Genomic DNA, 22,771 nt, shown 5'->3' on the forward strand with positions numbered 1-22,771 from the left:
AGAGGACTCAGGTTTCAGTCTTAAGGACACTTTCCTGGCAGTAAGTTCCATTGAATAATGTGATGTGTATGCGGTTGTACATTTCCATCGAGTTGCAGCTAACTTATGGTGACCCCATAGAGTTTTGAAGCAGTTTTCAGGTAAGCAGAGGTGGTTTGCCATTGCCTTAATATGTCTTGCTCATGCTCCAGAAAGGAATTGTGATAAGGATACCAAGCAGTGCCCCTAGACTAGAGAGCAGTTTCTAAAATGATCAATCCATCCCATATATATGGTGCGGCACCATGCATGAACTTCTAGCTTGACCTGAAGTGACTCAATGCTATATTACCATAACACAAAGATTTGTTCACCCTGCTCTTCAGGCAGGCTTTTATTTTGGGCTTCTATTGTTCCACCACCCATTTGTTATGCCAAGGCCACAGCTACCCTCTTCAGAATCTGTGTAGCGAGCTTAGTCCTACCCATGTCTGCAGATGGCCTGGACAAATTAACTTTTGCCTGAGCTTACTGGTTTCCTTGAAACAACTGCCACTCCTTTCTTCCTTTCATGATGAATGCCTTAAGGCTGGATTTGGCCACTTGTTTATATGTAAACAGATGGCACGCTCCACCTGTATGAGTGTTTGTTTTCAGTTCTCCTCACAGATAACAGGGCTGTAAATTTTATGGCTGAATATTGCATGTGCAGACGCATTGTGTTTAAATGAATAAGGCCTCATTCTGTTCGAATTTACAATTATTAGGAATGTCAGGCAAACAGTTATAAAATGACATTCTGAATCCTATGCCCTTGGTATATGGTGGTATTTATGATAATAAAATAAATAATAAAACAAATAAGAGTATATGCTTCTTAATCTTGTGAACACAGTGTCTATGAAGTTTCCCTGCTTGGAAAGAATCTGTAGTCATCTTCCTTCCCCCCAACCACACTCATGATGATATATTCAATAAAACTGATTGTTTATAAGTATGTGTGAGACAGGGGAAGGCAGACTTCACATTTATGAAAGGTATTTAATTTGTCCCCAAGAACAATCACAAAATGGCAGCTTAGTGGGTGGAGCCAGTCACAAAGTGGAGTCTTGTATAAAAATTGTTTCAGAGAAGGTCTGCTGTGCTCATGGAAAGGTCAAGGAAAGATAACGGTGAAGAAAACAGTTTTAGTTCTTTGGATAACTTCAAACTGTAAATCCAGTCCGGTTCCAAATGAGATGTATCTTGAACTTTGCAGCGAACATATTTAGCAGGTGAACATGAATTTTCTAAAATCACCTTGCTGCCATTTGACTCAAGCAGATGCCAAACTGTTTGGCAGTTGCACAGAGGTGGCGGCTTTATTTCCTTCTTCCTGGAGGCTGCTGTTGCAACAGCGTACTAAGTGAAATTGATTCTCCTCCAGGGTGGTGGATGGTTTGTTCAGGTTATTAAATTAAACTGCAACTCCCATAAGGCTGTGCAAAACCACACATGTGTGAAATGGCCTCAGTAATCCCCAGCTGGCTGACTGGTTTGCTCACCGTTGATTGAAATGTGTGGATGCCAGGTAGTGCATAATGCTAAAAGGTCTGTGAAAGTGGGGACTTGATTGCTTATCAGGTTGTGTGAGAATGTGCATGGATGTTGCGGACTGTACTGTACCGCACTATACTGTCTAAATAGGCAGAAAGTAACTTTTCAAACAGGATCAAGCTGCTCAGAAACAGTTAGACCTGTTCAACTAATACTTGGCTTTCTGCTAGCAATTGGTAAACACAAAAAGATCTGCACCAAGCATCCCTGGCCATGCCTGAGTGTTGGTAGCCAATTGGTTTATATTATAATAGTGAATGGTTTTGCTTACGTTACATTTTAGCTCAAGTAGCTGTAACGGAGACAAACGCCTTTACTCTTTCTATGAAAGTGTCTCAGGTTTAGCTAATACAGCTAGACAGCTGACCTCTACTCCATAGTGATCCTTATGGGCTCCTCACAGTTCACCAAGCCTGTTCATAAATTTATTTGTAAAAACATGTGACAAAATCACATTGTCTTAAAGCCCTTGCCATTCTGCAGCAGCCTTGATGGCAAATGGTCCAGCTCTCATTTGTGCCTGGGGATGATCAATTGCATGTTTATTGTACCTGTAGTTTGTGTTGGACTACACAGGACTGTTTCTGCATCAGGAGATATACCTTCTTTTAGCCTTGCTTTGGATTTCCTTTGGATGCTGCAAGTTGACTCTAGCATTTCTGGATTTGGGTTTTCCTCCCCTCATTTCCTAGGCTGAAATTAATGACATACTTTCTGTACTGAGTCTGACAGAGGCAGCCTCTCATCATAACTTGCTCCCTTCCCATTTTCAAAAAATGTGGGGATTTTTTGACAAAATAATGCCTCCTTGCGCCTTTGTGGCATCCCTTAATCCCACCATTCTGCACCCTTGATCACCCTTCTCCCCAAAATGTCTAGATGCAATGTAAAAAATCCACAAAAAACCTACAACCTAAGTTTTAACATTATAACACTGCAGTGCAAGACGGCTTTTATTTAACCTTGGAAACAGTGTGGTAATGTGATTACCCCTCTTTTTTTAAAAGGCAGATTTTTCTGAATATTGCAACAATTAGGTGTAAAGTACCAATAGATGGTGCTGTAATGGTTTATTTTCCTTTGTATTCTAAGTTTTTATCTAAGGATCATCAGACTTTATTCAAGGAGAATCAGGCAACTGAAGAACTTGCAGTGACTCAATAAAGTTTGCTTCTCTAAACATTACATCTAGAATTAAAATTTGCCAATGAGCAGCATTATTGGGAGGGCAGCAGTTTTTGCTGATTACCTGCTCCCATGCAGTTCACTGACCCTCCCTCCAAAATTGTATTCCTGAAGGTCGAAGAGGGTCTGCAGTGGGTGGATGGGTGGGTAAGTGTGGGGATCAGTAGAGATCACTGTCCCCTTTTAATAAAATATAGATTTCCTTAAGTCATTTCAAATTTGGTTGGATACCAGAAATCACCCACAAGAGAAAGATCTCACAGACAGGATTTACATACTGCTTTGCTCCTAGAACACAGGGATTTACTTTGCACCCTTATATTAATGTTTGTTTAATTAATTGACCTTTACTTTCTTAAATATCATTAATCAAACCAACTCATGTTCAATTTCACCCCTTCTACAGCTATCATTCTCAGCTATCATCATTTCGGCACGAGAAAAACAGCACATAGACTATACAAGAGAAGTATACTGACAGATTGCGGTTCTAGTACATAAAAAGCAACCTATAAAACGGTCCAGCTTCTTGCCAGGACATATAAGACCTATTTTACACAGATATTTGCATGAACATAAAAAAATGCAAAAGTTCTCCACTTGTTTTATATTCCCTGATAAAGCTAAGTGGAGAGGTGGTTTTAATCTTCCCTGTCAACAACAAAGTACCCGTAGTAAAATTACTCAGGATTATATATCATAATCTTGCACTATTGCTGGAGTTCTGTACTTTCTCATACTGTCAGAAGGTATTTTTTACCTTTAAATGAGAAAGGCAGATTGTGTTGCACTGACAGCCAGTTATAAAGGGATCCCTGGGAAGTTTGACTGTCATTATTTTTAGTGTAAGCATGTTAGGGGTTAATTACTTGTTTTCAGCTCAAAATAAAGTGGCTTGTAGGAGTTTAACTAATAGTGACTATTGTGGCTCCTTCTAGAACTTTAGGCAGCCCAACACTTGAAATATTTTTAGTGAGAGAACAAATGACTGCTAGAAGCACCCCCACCCCCATAAAATAACCTATTTACCAAAATCAATATCACTAGCTTCCAAAAGTCTATGGCTGCCTTTCTCAACTTTTTTACTATTGAGAAACCCCTGAAACATTCTTCAGGCTCTGAGAACCCCCAGAAGTGGTGCAATCATACAGAATATGGTTGGGAAGTACAGCCCACCTACTTCCTCCAGGTTCATCATTGGCTATTTGGGGGGGGGGGTGACAAGGTTGACAAAACCATATATGGTCATATCATTCAAATGTTTAACAAATATTAAAAATTTATTTTAAATGTTTTAATATAAAATATATTTTAAAATAATTAACTCCCATCCATTCAGGAAACTATTTCAGGACCGTCAAGAAACACCAGGGTTTCATGAAACCCTGGTTGAGAGAACCCGGCCTAAGGAATACACGCATTCACCATGAACAAACACTTGTTCTGATGTAGATTGAATTTTCTTTTCTGGAAAGGTAAAACACTCATTCTCATTTTTAATTAATCTATCCTCAGAATGAAAGTCTGCACTATCTGAAAGGTAAAATATTCTTTGGGCCTTGCCTGGTCTTGATAGTTATTTTATTGTTACCAGGACCAGCAGCAGAATTTTAAAATGTACATAACTGCTTTTATTTTATCAAAATAGTCATACCCCATCTTTTATCTTAGCTCAAGTGGATCTACAAGTAATATAATCAGTTTCCTTTAAGATTTTAGGTGAGGGAGAGAATTAATTTCACAATTTTTACTGGCTTAACAAGAAAGCTAGAGAGGTACTGAAAAAGAGTAGAATGTATTCTGTTCCCGATGAAGAGCCACGACCCTGAAGGCAAGGGCTGATCGAACACCTGCCATGGCCCTGGAAACTGGTGATTCAGGATACCTTTGCTCCACGCATCTCAGAGGAAAGGGCCCGGGGTAACATATATTAATTCAGAGGATATTCAAGGACTATCTGCCTATCTGACATGAGACCACTGTTTGCAGTGTTGCAGTTTGTTCAGCTTATACCTTTAAAAGACAAGATAAAGTCATTTCTCGGTGGATTACAACAAAATATGTGGGAGCGGTACAGGTGTGTTCTTCCCTTTAGTTCCTGTGCCTTGCTTGTTTAACAGATCAAAAAGGTGAAAGCAGATTCCTCCCTCACCCGAATAAAAATTGCAGGCAGTCTAGAACTTTGTAGTTGAAAGTATTGCATTTGAATACTAAGAGGCCTCTTTGATGATGAGGCTAGGGAACAAATCACTCTGTTTCAAAGAGATTGTGAGCAATTGCCTGCCTAGTGCTTGATCAGAATAACTGAATTCACGACACGCTGAAAAACCATAGTAAAGGCTTCTAGGCCTCAAAGTCAATGTGAAATAACCAAATAGCCATTGAACATAGTTGCATGGAAGATCCATAGGAGAGGCAGGTAGCTAGGTAGCTGAGAGAGAGAGAGAGAGAGAGAGAGAGAGAGAGAGAGAGAGAGAGAACAATGGTAAGTATGACTTTTTAATTTTGCTATCAAGTCAGTCAATATACGGTACCTGCATAGGGTTTTCAAGACAAGTGCTGTTTGGAGGTAGTTTGCCATTGCCTATTTCTATGTAGCACCCCTACACTTCTTTTGTAGTCTACCATCCAAATACGAATCAAGCTTAGCTCCTGATATCTAGCCTGGGCTAATCAGATCAAGGCCAACTCAGACATCAGTCACATTTTAGCAAATGGGGTATACTTCCAGGAAAGTGTTCTTAGGATGGTTGCCAGAATCTCAACTATTTTGTGCAGCAAATTTACAAAACAGACCATGAATCTTATTTAAAGTTAATAGGTTACCCCAAGTAGGTTTTTTAGCTTATTTATAGACTACATTTCAAGCATCCAAGATGATTTTTAACATAATAAAATGACTAAAAGTTAAGTAAAATACAGTGAAATTAATCTAAATTCCCTCTTTGGGCCTGGCTCCTGTCTGGTGGAATGAGCTCCCGGAAGTGCTAAGGGCCCTGTCACAGCTGACACGGTTCCACAGGACCTGCAAGATGGGGCTCTTCCACCAGGCTTTGGGTTGAGGCCAGGCTGATAGTCGATCTCACCCCTCCTCAGAAGCTCCCCATAACATCATCTCTGGAGACTGGGTAGATGGAGGGGGGATTTGGCTGTGATTATTAACAGTGGGTTGGTGGTGGTAGTGGGGGGTTATGCTTTTACTGTTGTTGTTTTATTTTTGTTAGCCACTACAAAGTGGTGACCTAAATGTGTGATGATGATGATGATATCAGTAAAAGCCATAATCAATAAATGCCATAAATGCCATAAAATCAATGCAATACATTATTCCAAATACTGCCACTCTCCCTAGCATACACTTCTCATTAATACAACTATGCTGTAGCATTCTGTATTTCTACAGAGAACAGCCATTGGGCCAGAGACAGAACAAAGATCAAATCTGGTATAGAGTGTATGCCACCCCCTACAGAAAATTATATGGCTCTAGTTCTCCAACACAGAATGTTCTTGCATTTACACTAACACATTTTCTGAAAGTGCACATGACAAATATCATCCATAGAAACACCAAGAACCATAAAGAAACCACTAGCACAACATTATGCAGGCCACAGCATGATGGGTTAAAGGGGGTACTCCCTTGGAATTCCTCACATTCTTGTTGCACAACATAGCCAGAATACAAGCCAAAGTTTGCCCCCTTTCCTCCCTGTCTAAGGCAAATGTATTAAATTAAGTTTGATTTGCATAATATTTTGCATATCCAGAACTTGGACAGTGGCAGGGAATGGTAAGCTGTTTTAGTTCACAGAAAAGCAGAAACCCTGCTCTTGGTATATCAAGGACTATACATCCAAAATGCCCTAGCAGAAGATGAATCTCATTGCTGTCTCATGTATGACTAGTGTATGTGGGACATTCTCTTACACAAAAGTATTCTCAGAAGTTTTGAAGACAAATAGTCATTGCATTGTGCTGCCTGCCACTGGATTTGGTTTCGTTGTTTCTATATCACTGACAAATATCGCCAACTATTGACCTTAGAACAATTACCCACAGAAGATAATACATTGCTTTATTATACCCTTTCTCAGTTTTTTTTTAACCCTGAAACATTCTTTGTTTGTTACCCTGAAACATTCTTTGGGCTTTGAGAAACCCTGGAAGTGGCATGATCATACAGAATATAGATGGAAAGCATAGCTGTGTACATGCTCACCTGGGGCCCCTTCTCACCCCCTTCAGGCCCATCCCTAGTCATTTGTGGGGGATATATGGTCATATCACCTGATAAATGCTTAACAAATTTTAAAAAATGTAAAAATGAATTAACTCACACCCATTCAGGAAACTCTCTCAAGGCCATCAAGAAACGCCAAGGTTTCACAAAACCCGGGGTGCGAAAGCCTCCTCTAATAAATTGCTCAAACATTCTATTATGTTTCCTCAGTCTTTCAAACAGAACTCTGTAGGATGATCTGAATGTATGTAACTTCTATTCATGACCAACATCCAGGAGACCTCTCTATGGTGATTCCAATGTTGCATTATTTCCTAGCCTATTTTATTTCAGAGAAAATTACAGGGACCATGAGGCCTAGCTTAAGGATTTGTGTGGCCTGTAGCACCAGAGCCAGTTTAAGGATTCACAGGCACAACTAGCACTGTTACTTGTGCTGCATGTTGCACACATACTATGCCCAAATATTTAAGGGGGCCTTCATATGCATGTGGCATGTGGTCTACACACATACGCATTGAGCAGTGTGCAAGCCCAGTTACTAACAGAGCATTTTTCATTCTTGTGGTCTGAAAGCCACATAAGTATGAAGACCCCCTAACAATCACATTGTCAAGGCCCCCTAACTGTGGGATCCCTGGAATTGCAAGGCCCGTATCACATGCTAAATGTGCTATGCTTCAAGTGAGCACAGTGAACAGCTTGGCCAAGGCCAGTGTGTTTGCTGAATGCAGCTTGTACTGAACCCCATCCAGATATCAATACACACAGTATACAAAAAGCCTGTAGATGACCAAGGGCACTCCCCCTACCCCGCAACTCTCTGTCTACCAACTACTAGAAAAAGATATGGGCCTTCTGAGTATTCAAATACAGTTACTCTGGTGTCTTATGTTCTCTTTGCCTGACTGCCAGAGAGAGAGAATGCTGTAGCAGTGCTTGGAGGCTGCATGTGAGTTGGCTGCTTGTGGAGGATGTAAGCCATCATTGGTACTATGCTTGGGGGGGGGGGTACCATAATGCAAATGGCACTGGTTGCCCCATCTTGGTTTTTGTATGGGGAATGAGGGGCAGGAAGTGAAGGGTGGTATAATGAAAATTAAAATGGGAATATAGGCGCAAATAACAATTCCTGCCCAGCTTTTGGGACTGAAAAAAATACAATGCAGGAAGACACCAGAATAGGAGAATGAACCACACAGAGGCGCCTAGCATATGCAGCTGCTGTACTGTACCTTGTGAATTGGCTGGCCAGGCAACCATAGAACCCATTGACTTTCAGGATTGGGGCCCTATGCAGCAACAACAACAGCAGATTGAGCAGCTGCAGTTTCAGAGCACTTCTTCACAAGGATCAGTGAATGTCATGTGAATGGTTACCACATACCTATCAGGGGAGTTTCCTGACAAATAGAATGTCTCCATGGGGGTGGAACCACAGAATCTGCTTGGATACCATAGGCGTTGCTGTGGCTGGTTTGGTGACCAGTTAATAATATGGCCATCAAATTCTGGACAAGCTGAAGATTCCAAACCCCTTTTTGAAGGCAATCCCTAAAATGGTGGATTGTTGCTTTCAAGGTTCAACATCATTAAACATGGATAATTATGGCAAACCATCCTTCTCAGTGAATGGTCACCCCTGAAGTACCAGCTAAAGACAGTGAAATGATCCTCCCTGAGGTGAGGCATCTGTAAGGAAAGTGGGCCCTAATCGTACTCCCACACTATAAAGTACATACGTAAGTGATGTCAAGTCCCAACAAATGTATGGTAATTTATGATAATGCCAGCAAGGGCCTTTCAAGGCAAGTGAGAAGCAGAGGTGGTTTGCCATTGCCTTCCTGTTCAGAGCCTTGCTTGGTAGCTGCCCATCCAAGCAACAACCCTGCTTAGCTTTTGAGATCTGATGAGACTGGTCTACATGTCAAGCCATAATCATAAGGAGTGCATCACCAATGAATACAGGTTAAACACGACTTACGGGATCAGTTCAATTTATGACTACTTAAACCAGTTGACTACATATCTCATGAATGCTTTAACTGTATAATGTCATTGACAAGAAAGCTCAGCACTATGCCACTCTTGAAATCATGTTCTGGTTCCTTTTGATATAAAAAGAAAAACAAATGGCTTTTGGTTTTACGTGGATGCTCATAAATCTGCTGAGTGGAGAAATCCCTTAACTACTGGAATGCCTAAAGAGTTGAGGAAGTCAATTATATTTGGAGCACAGAATTATGTTAGATAAAACCACAATGAACCACAAAGTAAAAAGTTAAAGCTAGGGCTCTTTCATAAATAAGCAGCAAAGGGTAATGATTAGGAAAAGCAGGCTTGTAACTTATTCTGGACAGGCAATTACTTGGCTGACAAATTGTCTATGGGCATTGACATGACTTTCAATAGAATATCTTTTTTGTACTGCAGTTGTCAGTACTTTCTTCACACATATTCTATGTTCAAGAGACAAATAATCAATATATCTAATTCTCAACCTGGCCAAATCTGAGGATACTTAAATCCAGAGATTGGAGCCATGAGTGGACAAGACAGATATTTCTACAAACCTGAAAAACACCCCAGATTTACAGAAAAATCTGAAATCTTAAGAAAATACAGGGAGGGGGTTTAAAACCCCCAAAATAATAAAAGGAACACCTGCAGAACTAAGATTACCTCTGTGGTGGTTGGCAGGTAACCCCAACAGTTGGCCAGTATTCCAGGCTTGGTTTCTGTTAATTAAAGGCAGATGAGGGGGCAGGGACCTTTCTGGGGAAGTTCTGGCCTTTGCAGGAGGACTCAGCAGGGCCAGGCAAGACAGCAACCACCTAGCAATCACATGACCTGCATGACTCACCCAGGTGTCCAACAACAGTCACCTAGGAAAGCCAGTGTATCATGGTGGTTTTAGACTAGGATCTGGGAGGCCCAGGTTTGAATCTCTGTTCTGTCATGGAAGTTTTCTGGGTGACAGTCACAGACTCAGCCTAAACTACCTTACAAAGTTGCTGTGACGACAAGATGGAGAAGAGACAAATAATATAAGTTGCCTGGGGTTCGTACTGTGGAAAAAGGTGAGGTATAAATTAAATAATTGAGAAATATACCTTATGGAGGCAGATAAAAGGTTGTTGGGTTAGTAGGTGGGAAGGAGAAAAGGGAGCAGGAAAAGGTGAGGATACAGAGGTTGCCTGGAGGAGAGAGAGTGGAAATAGTGTGGGGAGGGGGGAGATAAGGGAAAGTGAGGATCCTACTATAAGTCTTAGCACAACTGAGCCCAGCCCAGTGGCTACCATCAAACTACTGGGTGGGCCTGGCCCAGCCTCACAACTGGCACAACACAGAGTTTCCCAGGGAGAGGCTGTCAGAGGGTGGAAATGAAGGAAAGCTAAAGACGGGGGACAGATAAAGGTAGCTTGGCTGATGGGTGTGATGGAGAGAAGGAGTTGGGAAAAGGGGAGAGGATCTGGGGGCTTTTAGGAAAAGGAAAGAGCAGGGAGAAGAAGATGCCCCTGTAAATCCTTGTGGATCTCATGCTTGCATATTACATTTTTATTCTGCATCCCCATTTTGCCTCCCCAATAACCCTGACTCAAATTAAATCTAAAATAGAATTACTTGTCCAAGATCATTGTTGAGTTTCATAGTGGAGGGGACTAAAATACAGGGTTTCCCCCCACCAAGTTCAACACTACATTTTAATGCTTTTAAAATGTGATCATGTTTTAAATTGTTATCCACCTTGATCTACCTTGTGATGGCAGAAAGATGGGTTATAAATTTTGTAAATAAAATAACACCACACAAAGTACTCTACACCCTCTGCACTTTGATTGTGAAAGAACAAAAAAAATGATTTGGTAATCCACTTCTTATTAGGGATGATTTAACATTAAGGAGACTCTTTTGTTCTTACTATGAATATTATCAACTCAGGCAAGCAGTGTTTAGGTATGGCTTCCCTTTTACTATAGTACTCTCAAGGCAAAAGCTGCATTTGTTACATTTCGCTATGGAGATATTAAAAACATAGGATGCCTTTTGTATCAAAGTTCTGTCATCTCACTGTTACTCCCCACCCTAAACTGCCAATGGCCTCTTCAGTCCCTAACATCCCCACACTAAAAATCTGTTGCTTCCTTAGTTGATATATCAAGTACATTTAGGCCTATTTCCTGCATGAAGGGGCAAGATTTAGCAAGAAACCTTTCAAGGGAAATTGGGCCAGACACAAAGAACAACCAGAATTCGATTGTTCACTTTTTTAAAAAAATGATTGCGTAGAAAAATCTAATAGTTCCTCTGTAAGGTGTTTAGTTTGCAAATGTTGAGTGTCAACCTGAACATTCAGGATAGGGCCCGAACACAAAACCAAATAAAATCTATTCAAGCCTTGAACTGCTGGCATAGAAATCATTAGTTCTAAATACTCGGAAACAGATTAGGGAGAATGTGTACCTTGTGTACGTTTATTTGAAGTGACAGGTCCTTGCAGCTCTTTGAACTGGTGGAGGACAATGTGCCAGTTTGTTATATGTGAAGATTCAAGTGGAAATTCTCCTTCCAGCCCTCAATTGACAAAATAACTATTCATGAATAAATCTTCATGATTCACCTGACTCATGCTGGGATACTAGTTGCTTGTCAGCTTAAAGCTTCTTCTTCCTCTGGCCAACCAAGAGAGGTGAGAAGGTGCATATACCTTGTGACTCAGCTCTTGCCAGGACATAACGCTTGTATTATTTATTTATTTATTTATTTATTTGACCACCACTCCCGGTCCAGCTGACTCCTGTGTAGCTGGATTAGTTGAAGGTCATTAGGTACAATTGAAAAGATTCTAGGGATTAACCACCGTCTGGAAGGGTAATGAAGCTGTGTGGAGTGGGCTTTTAGTCATTCTCTGAGGCCATGAAATGCATCCAGAAGGCGCACAGGGAACAGGCTAGATAGCCATCCTGGTGTGCTAAAGTTAGAAAAGAAGACTGAGGGTGAGACATTAGGCACGCCTTCTAGGGGGGGGGGGGAAGCACACTGAACACAGTGAGATTAACTTCAGAGCAAAAATGGATTAGCTTGTGCTGTCTGATACTTGTAGGATATAAGGTTGGATCTTCATTCGGGTGGCAAAAAAACATCCAGTTCCATAAGGGGCTGCTCTTTAGCCCGGTAACTCACTCTCTCGGTGTCAGTTCCCCATCTCCAAGGTGGTAATCAAAGAAACTTACTTCATGCAGCTCAAACCATTGGCCATGGCCACTCTTGCTCTCAAAACCTTAGAGCTGGTATAGTGGCAGCACTCTGTATGTGAGAGAGATTTGGGTTTTTTTGTACCATGCTTTTTTACTACTTGTGTAGGAGATTCAAAGCAGTTTACAATGGTCTTCCATCCCTCTCCCCCATGACAGACACCTTGTGCGGTAGGTAAGGCTGAGAGAGCTGAGAGGACTGTGAATGGCCTAATGCAGGGGCAGTCAAACTACGGCTCTCCAGATATCCATGGACTACAATTCCATGCTGGCAGGGGCTCATGGGAATTGTAGCCCATGGACATCTGGAGGGCCGCAGTTTAACTACCCCTGGCCTAAGGTCACCCAATGTGGCTGCATGTGGAGGAGTGGGAAATCAAGCCTGGCTCTCCAGATTAGAGGAGAGCTTGTGTTCCCCACCCCCCAGGTTTCTTCATTTGATTAGCACAAAACTGTTTTGTTTGAGGAGGACAGGCATTTTTTTCTTACAGAGAAACAGCAATTAGACTGGATGCAATGGTGAAAGATCTTAACTGCATCTGCTGCATGGGACTTTTATTTTCTTCTCTGTGTGTTTTTATCTTGCAGTCACACCTTCACATTTCAGTCAGACTAGAATACACTTTTACAGGCATTACAGTAATTTGCAGGCTTTTAAAAACTCAGCTCCTCACAGCACTTAAAATAAAGCTGCTAAAATTCACTTGTCTGCACAGTATACATTCCTAAGATATACACAAGATCTGCTTTTCTGTATGCTAGAATCGTAGGGCTAGAAGGGACCGTGCAGGCCATCTAGCCCAACCCTCTTCTCAATGAAGGCTCAGCCTAAAGCATTTGCACACTGATTACAGTGAGATTTATGATCATGCCCAGTTTCCAAAATTACACAGCCAAGTTGAACTCAATGATGTCTCTCCTCTACCCAGCGCCCTCCCCCTGACTCCACCCCTCCCCAAAGCTCTATGAATTTTTGCCAGACAGAGCAGGCAACCCTAGGCTGGATTCTGCTAATGAACTGCCACTACAGGTGGTTTGCCTCTCATTTTGCATCCGGAATGAAATGAGCCTTCATAGCTGGGGGGCATGTGTGGTAAATGCTATACTGGAATCACTTGGCATTTGCGTGGAACCAGATAGGCATGCTTTCATGTTCAACGGGCGTGGCTCACTGAAAACGCAAGTCAAAAGAAGAGGCATGCAAACATTGCACTGTTCTAGAATTTGAGAACAGTGTTTCCTGGCTTCCTTCAGCAGAATGGGGACTGGGAGTTAAACATGATAAAATGAGCAGTCAGTTATGTGACATCAATCAGTTTTCAATTCATTTGACTTGACAGTGAACTAACAAAACATTTGGAATGCTGCCAGTGCAAGGTGAACACTCAGATTTAAATACAAATATTTTATTAAAAAATATTCCCCTCCATGTTCCCATCATGAAATGTAACCAAAATATGCACAATAAAAATATGAAGAAACAGTGTTTTGTTTGTAATAATACATCAGTAGGCAACCTTGCATTTGTACGTAAAGATTGTACTACAATATTACATTTTGTATAAGAAAAGGATGCATTTGATTTTTAAAAAAGAAATGCACCATTTGAGTTATTGCAGTGGGCAAGAAACATCTCAGGGAGTATAAAATTAGATAAAATTATCCCCCCCCCCCCGGAAATTAGTTACCATCACTAGAACTCATCTGGCTTCATCAGTGTAGACAGGCTGACAGTTTGAGGGACTTAAGTTCCAGAAAAATTTTCAGCTCTACTTCACAAGGGTTATTCTTTCTCCACGAAAAAAAGAACTATTCTTTGTCAACTTTTAGCATTTTGCAATAACCATGTTTGGACTTCCAAATCACACTTTATGACCATGCACATATTTTATAATTATTAAGACTTTTAGGGTTTGGCTACTTATGTCTTTTCTAACAACAGTTTTGGAATAAAGAGACAGGTAACGCTGGCTGGATGATGCCCTGAGTAGGCACTTTTAAGTCCCATTTGTTTCAGTGTGAGGGATAAGCATTAACATTCCCTGATTTGATCAGTGGATCTTTTCATGCATAACCAAAGTAGTTGAAAGTCATTTTTATACTTGCGGAAGTCATTTTTACACTTGTGGTTTCATACTCTCCTCTAATGTGATTGCAAATTAAGAAAGAACTGCTTTATTTCCATCTCTTCAAGACAGGTTTCTTTATGAAGTGATTGTTCTACTTTTCTTTGTCATTCAACCAGAGTGGGTTTTAAAAAAATTATGCAGAGTTCGAGGATGTGCTCTTGTGTAAACTTCCTAAGACAAGACCTCTGAAGGTCAAATTATACAGTGCAGTTTGAAAACACTGTGGCCTTTTATTCTCATTAACAAATAATGTTGAATTTGTCTAAGTAAAATTGACCAATGGGTACCAAAAATTAAGGATTTACATGAAACACCTTTCCCAATTATAAGTTCACTCTACATAGTCATACCCCTTTCTCCGGTTGTCACAGGGCCTCCCTCGATTTACACTTCAGTTCCCTCTCTGGCATACAGAGTATTATTTGCAGCAAGGCTGTTGTAGAAACTGGTGTTGAACTGGTTGAGAACTGAACTGCTGTAGCCCAGGTGACCAGGGGCCATGGAACTGGACCATTCTCCACTGCCATGGCTGGGGATGCTAGAAAGAGGAGAGTATGAGTTGAAGCCTACCATATTCTGTCCCATTTTGTCACCAGCTTCAGTGCTAAGTCCCAGTGGCACTGAACGGCTGACAGAACTGGACCCATTCACATAGGCTGTCATACTGGACAGGAAGTTGTTGAGGCAAGGAGCAGCAGCAGCAGGAGGGGTGGGGGGGGAGCTCTTTTCAGGTGAGCTCTCAGTTCCGGAAGAGGAGTTTTCCAAAATGTCTTGATGCTCTGCTCCTTTGGGGCTGCTGCTGCTGCTGCTGAGGATGCCGTTTTCCGATTTGTCAGAAGCAAGGGCTGCTGTGCTGGCACTGACATCCGATTTCTTCTTCCTCTTGCGACGAAAGTTTCCATTGTCAAACATCTTCTCACAGTTTGGATCCAAGGTCCAGTAATTGCCTTTCCCTGTTAAAATAAGGGCAGGAAAAAACATAAATATAATCACAGCCAACAAAGAGCTAGTTCTCAGGGCTTAGTCTGGCTCAGATTCAGGAAAAGCAACAATTTGGGTAACACCCTTATAAAAAAAAGTCACTGTCTGTATTCAAATTAATTTAAATCCTTACAGCCAGATTCTTCAGGTCTTTTCCCACCTACTCTGAGATAAACTTTATGTAGTAAATATAAGAAGGAGAAATGGTGGGGGGAGAGAGGGAAGCCTTGGATATTAAATCCAACTCTGCCCCAAGAAACATTTATTAGTTACTTCATGTATTCCCCCATTTCTCTCCTCAGTGGGAATGCAAAGAGGCTTACATGATCCTTATCTCCATTGTATCTTCACAACAAGCCTGAGAGGTCAATTGTGGAATGTGACTAGCTCAAGGTCACCCAGCAAGCTTCCATGGCAGGGCAGAGATTCAAACCCAAGTCCCCTCGATCCTAGTCTGGAATTCTAACCCCTGTTCCACATGGGCCTGAAAGCCTGAGACAGAGCATCAGAAAAGGCTTCTTGAGAATGTCTCCCAGCAGCAGGCAGTTAGAGAACTATTTCCTATAATGAACAGGCTGCTAAAACAGTTCCGTTGACTCACACAGCCAGGACTGGGTGGCTAATGCCAAATGACGGGGAGGGACGGGAGGAGTTTGGCCTGCTCTTGAGCTTTAGACAGCAGCTTCCTCTGTAGAAATCATCATATGTAGCTTTTCATTACACAGAGATAAGCACTGTCACCCGGCAAATGCCATGTTCTGTTGTGCAAACTGCACATGACCTGACATGCATAAAAAGAAGAGCTGTTTTTTGTACCCCACTTTTTACTGCTACTGTTGATAATCTTTTACTTTTCTTCTCCCCACAACAGGCACCCCATGAAGTCGGTGAGGCTGAGAGAGCTCTAAGAGAACTGTGACTCACCCCAGGTCACCCAACCAGCTGCATGTGGAGGAGGAGTGGGGAATCAAACTGGATTTTCCGGATTAGAGGCTACCACTCTTCTTAACCACTACACCATGCTGGCTCTCAAAAAGAAGCAGGATCAACACGGCAGGAAATACCTAGCTATTTTATGTGCAGCTGAATTAGGAATGAGAACCCGTCACATAAAGATGTGTGTGTTCATGATGGGAACCCTGCAGCCTGTTGCCAGTACAGCAAAGGGACTACAGTGTTGGACTAGAATCTGGGTCGAAAGCCCAATGCTGCCATGAAGCTCACTGGGTGGCTTGATCCAGCCATACTCTTTCAACCTCACAGGGTTGTTGTGAGATTAACAAGGGAAGGGAGAGCCATATCCTAGGTAAATATATGTCTGAAAGGAACTCTTGTCAATCTATATAGATCATTTAAATTATGCCCTTCCTCCACTGAATGTTATCCTTACAGCAGTCTTGTGAGGCACATTAGGCTGGGAGTATGCGATTGGCCCTAAGCCTTCCAGTAAGCTTCCTGGCTGAACTGAGATTTGAAACCCTGTCTCCTCCCAACTGTAGTTCAGCACTAACTACCACAGGATCCTGGCCCCAGCAGGGGTGTCAGGTCCAGTGAACAGTAAGAAAGCTGGCAGCCCTCCTAGTGTGCTGTCCTCAGTTGCCAAGAAAGTCTCAGAAACATTTTGAAAAGGGCTGTTAGAATGATTTTTTTTTCTAAAGAGGAATGGAAAATGTCAATCCATTTGTCACTGTCAATTTCAGAAGAAAAAATCTCTATCATAGTCCTCCTATATTCTAATTTCTGTTAATTGTCAACTCAAATACTAACAGCCACACTTCAACTGTGGTGGTTTTAGGAAGTATTTACAATTATCAAGCCATGTGAATGACAAAAGAGCTGCAGCTTTCAACAAAACTAGCCTCTTGGCAAGTAGCAGCTGGCCTCTGAAGGCAGCTTAGAAAGCAAAAATATGATCAGGAGATCTTCTTACCTGGGTCGTCTTCATCTCGCGGGACTTTCTTGAAGCAATCGTTGAGGGAAAGATTGTGCCGTATGGAGTTCTGCCAGCCAGCTTTGCTTTTGTTGTAGAAAGGGAAGTTGTCAGCTACATACTGGTAGATCTGACTGAGCGTCAGTCTCTTGTCCGGTGCTCCATGGATGGCCATGGCAATAAGCGCTGAATAAGAATAGGGTGGCCTCACCAGCTTCATCAGTTCTTCTTGGGAAGGCATAGGGAGCCAGCCCATCTCATTTGTTCCCAAGCCATGCATGTTAGGCAGGAGTTGCCTCTGCATTCCATAGGACTGCGGAATATAAGGGTTGCCATTGGATCCTGGGAGGTAAGGTGGGGAGTTAATGGAAGGTCCATTTAACCACAGGTAAGGATTGTGTGTGGCATTGTAGTCTCCTGCTTCAAAGTTTGTAGGCCTTTGTGGGCTAGGAATGTTCTGAGGATGGAAGAAGTTTTCGTAGTAAATATTCATTTCAGGAGGCTCCTGGCCAATGTTTGGAAATTGCGGGCTGCAACGCGGTGGAGAATGTATCTGTGGATCAAATGAGCTCATACTCTAGCTCTGGCAGTCTACCAACACACCTGTGTTAGTCCTTTCTCTGAGACAGGTGCACTACTTGCAGACCTGCCTCCTAGGTCAGGTCTTATATACACCTGTAAATGTTTGGATGTACTTTGCAAGGCTCTGCCTAGTGCATCCTGATAGGCTAGAGATCAGGGTGATATTCCTTTTTTGGAATGCTGACAGCCCAGGCCAGTAATAGATGTCACTTTAACCAAATTTGAAAGTTACAAGTGTTTATCTTTGAAAATGAATGGAGGAATTTTCCACTGGTATGATTGACAGCACAGAAGCTGGAACATACTTATATGTAAAGCTTTTGCTGTAAAAAAAAAACAAAAAAAAAACAGGAGAGAGCTCCCTTTCCTCAAATTCCTTTAGACAGCAATGTTGGGTGGGGGGAGGCTTCTATGTTGCTACTGCTTTTATAATAACACTGAGATTTTAAACTCATTCACACCAAACTTTAGGAGACTGCCAATATCTTTGTTTTCTAGGTTTAAGAATACTAGCATTTTAAATTATGGAAGCTTGGAGACACAAGCAAAAAAGCAATCCTACCTAGGTCTACTCAGAAGTAAATCCCACTTTAGATCCAAGAAAGCATTCTTAGGATTGCAGCGTAAAGCTCATTGAATGAAACAAGATTTCCTTTGAGTGGCAAATTGTGCTGGAAATATTTCGCAGATCCTCTTGAAACAATATATATTTGATAAAACAAGCTGGAGTTTTTAATCTTGTTTACTGTCTTTGCTGTTTTCCTTTTCCCCTGGCTCAAGTCTTACTAGTCAGATGGCCTCTGAAGTCCTGGGCTGAAGCTCTTCCATGAGATTCAATGGCTATATTACAAAGCAAATTTACAAATCTTTTCAGAAAGAACTAAAAGAAAGGTGAAATGAGCCAACATGCAAATTCGTTCCCACAGCGTAAAAGGCTCCCTGTTCTATCAGTCAAGTTTTTAAGTTGGGTTTGAAAATCAGATTTGTTGCCCTGATGTATTCAGTGAAGAGCCACACTTTCAGGCAGCATGCCTGCCCTTTCTGCAGCTGCACGATACACCAAAATTATACAGTTCCAGAGGAGAGGGTTAGCCACATTATTCTACTGCAACAAAACCAAAGAGTCATGTTACATCTTAAAAATGAAGAGATGTTCACTTTTTTTGGTGGGGGGAGGGGGATTCCAGCATCACAGGACAGTAACAGACAAAACTTCATCTGCTGAATGTTTGGCTGCCAAGGAGCTGGTACAAAAATCCTGTCAGCAAAAAAAATTGGCATGGTACATTATATAGTTTTGAGAGGAAAATCAATAGAATGACAATTACACACAATCATATCACATGGTTCATGATCAGATTATTTGAGCCTTCCACTAGAACTCAAAACACTGCTAATTAGTCTCTTTATTTAAGGAAAGAATAGTCATTTTTAGATTACTATTGCCAAATCTTTCAGAGCCCAAGAGTCGATAGTGCATAGCTTTTTCATCTTTCATGTGACAGGCAGAAAGTCAACAGGTTAAGCATTCCTTAGCACTGTGGGAAAGGCATCACCTGCTGAATTTCTGTTTGTGACACAGTGGTTAAAAGACAAAAAAAAATCCCATGAGAAAAGGTGACAGTCCTGCCCAAGCGTCTTGTAGAAATTAAGTGTTCAGCTCCCAGAGCCCTTGTCAGCTTTCACAATACAGACACATCTGTTCTGTTTTCATTTACTTTCTATTTACAGTGAAGTACTTAAGAATTTTTTTTAAGCATTTGGAAAGGGGATATAAGCCTCAGGTAAGCAAGTTGGCTGCCAAATACTTTGGCAAGCCGCTTGGGAAGATATTGAAAGAAGACGTTACACTACTGCTCTTTGTTACACTAAAAGCCAATCAGATCAGTGGTAATTAAATAATATTTCCACTTCTGAAATCTCATTCCTCTTTCTTATGTCTCTGGCACAAGTTGTTAGCCCAAGGTCAGAACTCAACACATCTTTTCTCAGGAAATTTACCACAAAGCAAACCCTTTATCCGGCACAATCAAACCTTGCCTTTTCTCTTCAGAATTTTTGGGGCAATACAAGAATTGGAGTGTGGTTTAAATACCATCAATTGGACTATACATTGAAGGTCACTTCCATGTGGCTTCTGCACTTAGTCCTCCCTTAACATTTGTATGCAGAAGTTACAATGGTAGGCCAGTGATATGCTATCTTCATGGGGTGGGGAGCAGTCCCCGCATTGTTGCTTACCTTTTCATAATATTGTGAAACCTTGTGCCTTCTTATCTTCCAGCTTAATCTGAGGAATAATTCCAGTGCTTTAACCAAAACAAAGCAACAAGCACAACAATAAAGGGATACTACAAGTGAGGAGAAAAAATGTTTCTCAGAAAAGTGTACTGCAAAGTACAAATTGTGTTGCACTGAAAACAGAATGGCCTCTTTTAGGAAACAAACTTGCTACTAATATTCAAAACAACTGGCACTTCCTTTTCCAGCATCCTGACACAAAAGGCTCTGATCTGGTGAAATTTCTCATTATCAGATGATAGTTATAGAAACAGAAACAGAAGTGGGACTCATAAGAAGCTTGAGTGTCTCCATGACTCTCAACAAAATCTGAAGCATTCCTTCAGGATAAGAAGTCCCCCTTCAGCTTCAGTGCTGCTGCGTGTCAAATGAAGAGCCACTTAGGCTGGAAGAAAGCGTCATTTTTTTTTTCTGAGTGGAGTGGTAGGCTGCTGACAAACCATGATGTATAAGTACATGAAACATTGTCTACGGGGATACCAACCCCCCCCCCCAAGAAAATCCCAAAGTGATCAATGTCTTTCCTAGGTATGAAAGCATTCTGTTTTCAGCCACCATATCATAGATTCCAAACTCTGACATAATACACATGAGGTTCACTGGGCCAAGAAGAGTTAGTTTTTATATCCACTTTTCACTATCTGAAGGAGTCTCAAAGTGGCTTACAATCATGTTCCCTTCTTCTCCCCTATGAGGTAAGTGGATCCGAGAGGGCTCTAAGAGAACTATGACTGACCCAAAGTCACCCAGCTGGGTGCATGTGGAGGAGGAGTGGGGAATGAGAATGTACAACCAAATCAGAATACATATAGAGTTGTCATGATTAAGACCGTTTATACACTGGGAACTTCACTGCCCCAGCTCCTGTGCAGGAGGACAAATCGGGGGCAGATGAGGTGCACTGGGCCAGATGCTCCCCCGTGTGGGTGCAGGAAGAGGTGGGGCAACTTGCCACAACTAAAATTACAGCCTGCAGCCCAGCATGAAACCTCCAGTGCGTAAACAGTCAAAAACACTCTCTCTATTTAAAAATACATTGACTGTTTAAATCAAGCATGTCAGTGAGACAGCTATTCCCTGATGGGCTGTTCTTCTGCATGCAGGAATTTACATGCAGGACCACCAAACCGTGACATTTCCCACCTGACTTTTGAAGCAGCATTGTTCCAGGAAAAGTATATTGGCAGCTTTCTGCTGAAATCTAGATCAGCTGAGAAGATGAATGCCTTCCGCAAAATAAAAGAGTATGTAGACTTTCCTGCCCCATCTAGGATAACATAAACTATTGTTTTCTAACACAATCATTCTTCCTAAGCTCAGTGTTTGCATAAAAACGGTTGAAGGGAGTAAAATTCACCAGTTACTAACCACTTAGAAGCAAGTATGCAGAAGCTGCAGAAGCAAGTATGGCCTATGTGGGAGACCTGGGAGAAAGTTGCTAATTCACACATTTGAATGCAGACAGGTGAAAGCCTTTTAAAGGTTCTTTTAAACAGATATCCGTAGATTACAGGTGCATGTAAGCTTTGATGGATAGATTAGAATTGCTATTACCCTGGGGCAGTGCATCCTTATTTACAGTTAAAATACAATGAAATGGGTGTTCTCCCTATAAAGAAGCCAAGACCAGGGCACAGAAAAGAAATGCTAACTAAGGTTGTAAAACAGCTATGTTCATCCAGAGCTTTGTACATCAAAGTTGTCCGTTGTTATTGGACTATCTTGTTTTGATAATGAAAATTAGCCACCTACACCATCCAAGATAAAAGTACTTCTGACAGGAACAGTGGGCCTCTTTTTCTAAAAGTAATGTAGGACAGGTGATTCATGTAAAACACATATGGTGTTTTCACCCACTCTGAATAATGTACTCTCAATCCACTATCTTCTTTGCAGCTGATTTTTACTCTGTGAAATGGTAAAATCCACTTGCTGAAGTGGATGGAAACAGTGTTATTCAGCATGTGTTTGAGTCTTAAGTTCAATATGTTGGCCTGGTGTGTATTCACCTAACCATTCAAGAAATAATACAAAAAGCTACTCATTGAATGAAAACCTGTTAACAATGCCATGGGATCAAAAAATAATAGGAAAGAGTTGAAAAATTCAAGAAAAAGTGAGAAAGAACTAATTAAGAAGTTTCACAAAGCTTCTGGAATGTATTGTAACCCTCCCCCCATTTTAAAATCATGAACATTGGCCTATAACCATTGAACTGCTTTGTTCTCCAGTCCAGCTGTTTAAGGTCAAAACCTAACTTGAGCACATTTCATTGTCTGGTATAACTTATTTATTTTTTATCTTATCCATCCATGGTTCCTCTATATATTTATGAAACACCCCTGTGGGAGGAACGTGTCTGGGGTGTCTGAGGTTGAATACGGGCCCCTATGCTTGCCGCCCTCCCTAGCTGTCTGGCTGCAGATGAGCCTGGCTGCTGGGGAGCGCACATCTGCTGCCCCACCCTGCTGCCCCCCCAGCAGCCGCCAGCAGTCAGGACGCAGCAGGGGCCCTGCTGGGGACTCATCCGTGGACCAGCTGAAGTCTCAGTATGCCGAGCGGTCAGAGGGTCTGCTTCCTCTCCAGCTGC

At 41.7% G+C, this 22,771-nt stretch overlaps 1 protein-coding gene across 1 annotated transcript; it reads right to left on the minus strand.

Annotated features, from left to right (window-relative positions):
* Nucleotides 1-13,648: 13,648 nt before the first annotated feature.
* FOXI1 (forkhead box I1) lies at nucleotides 13,649-17,949 on the minus strand. Its single transcript, XM_077327132.1, has 2 exons — nucleotides 17,299-17,949; nucleotides 13,649-15,340 (listed from the first exon to the last, which is right to left on the minus strand). The coding sequence occupies exons 1-2, from the start codon at nucleotides 17,870-17,872 to the stop codon at nucleotides 14,772-14,774; spliced, it is 1,143 nt and encodes a 380-aa protein (XP_077183247.1). The 5' UTR covers nucleotides 17,873-17,949; the 3' UTR covers nucleotides 13,649-14,771.
* Between the last annotated feature and the right edge of the window lie 4,822 nt (nucleotides 17,950-22,771).

The sequence above is a fragment of the Paroedura picta genome, chromosome 3, assembly GCF_049243985.1.
Source record: "Paroedura picta isolate Pp20150507F chromosome 3, Ppicta_v3.0, whole genome shotgun sequence".
Classification (NCBI taxonomy): domain Eukaryota; kingdom Metazoa; phylum Chordata; class Lepidosauria; order Squamata; family Gekkonidae; genus Paroedura; species Paroedura picta.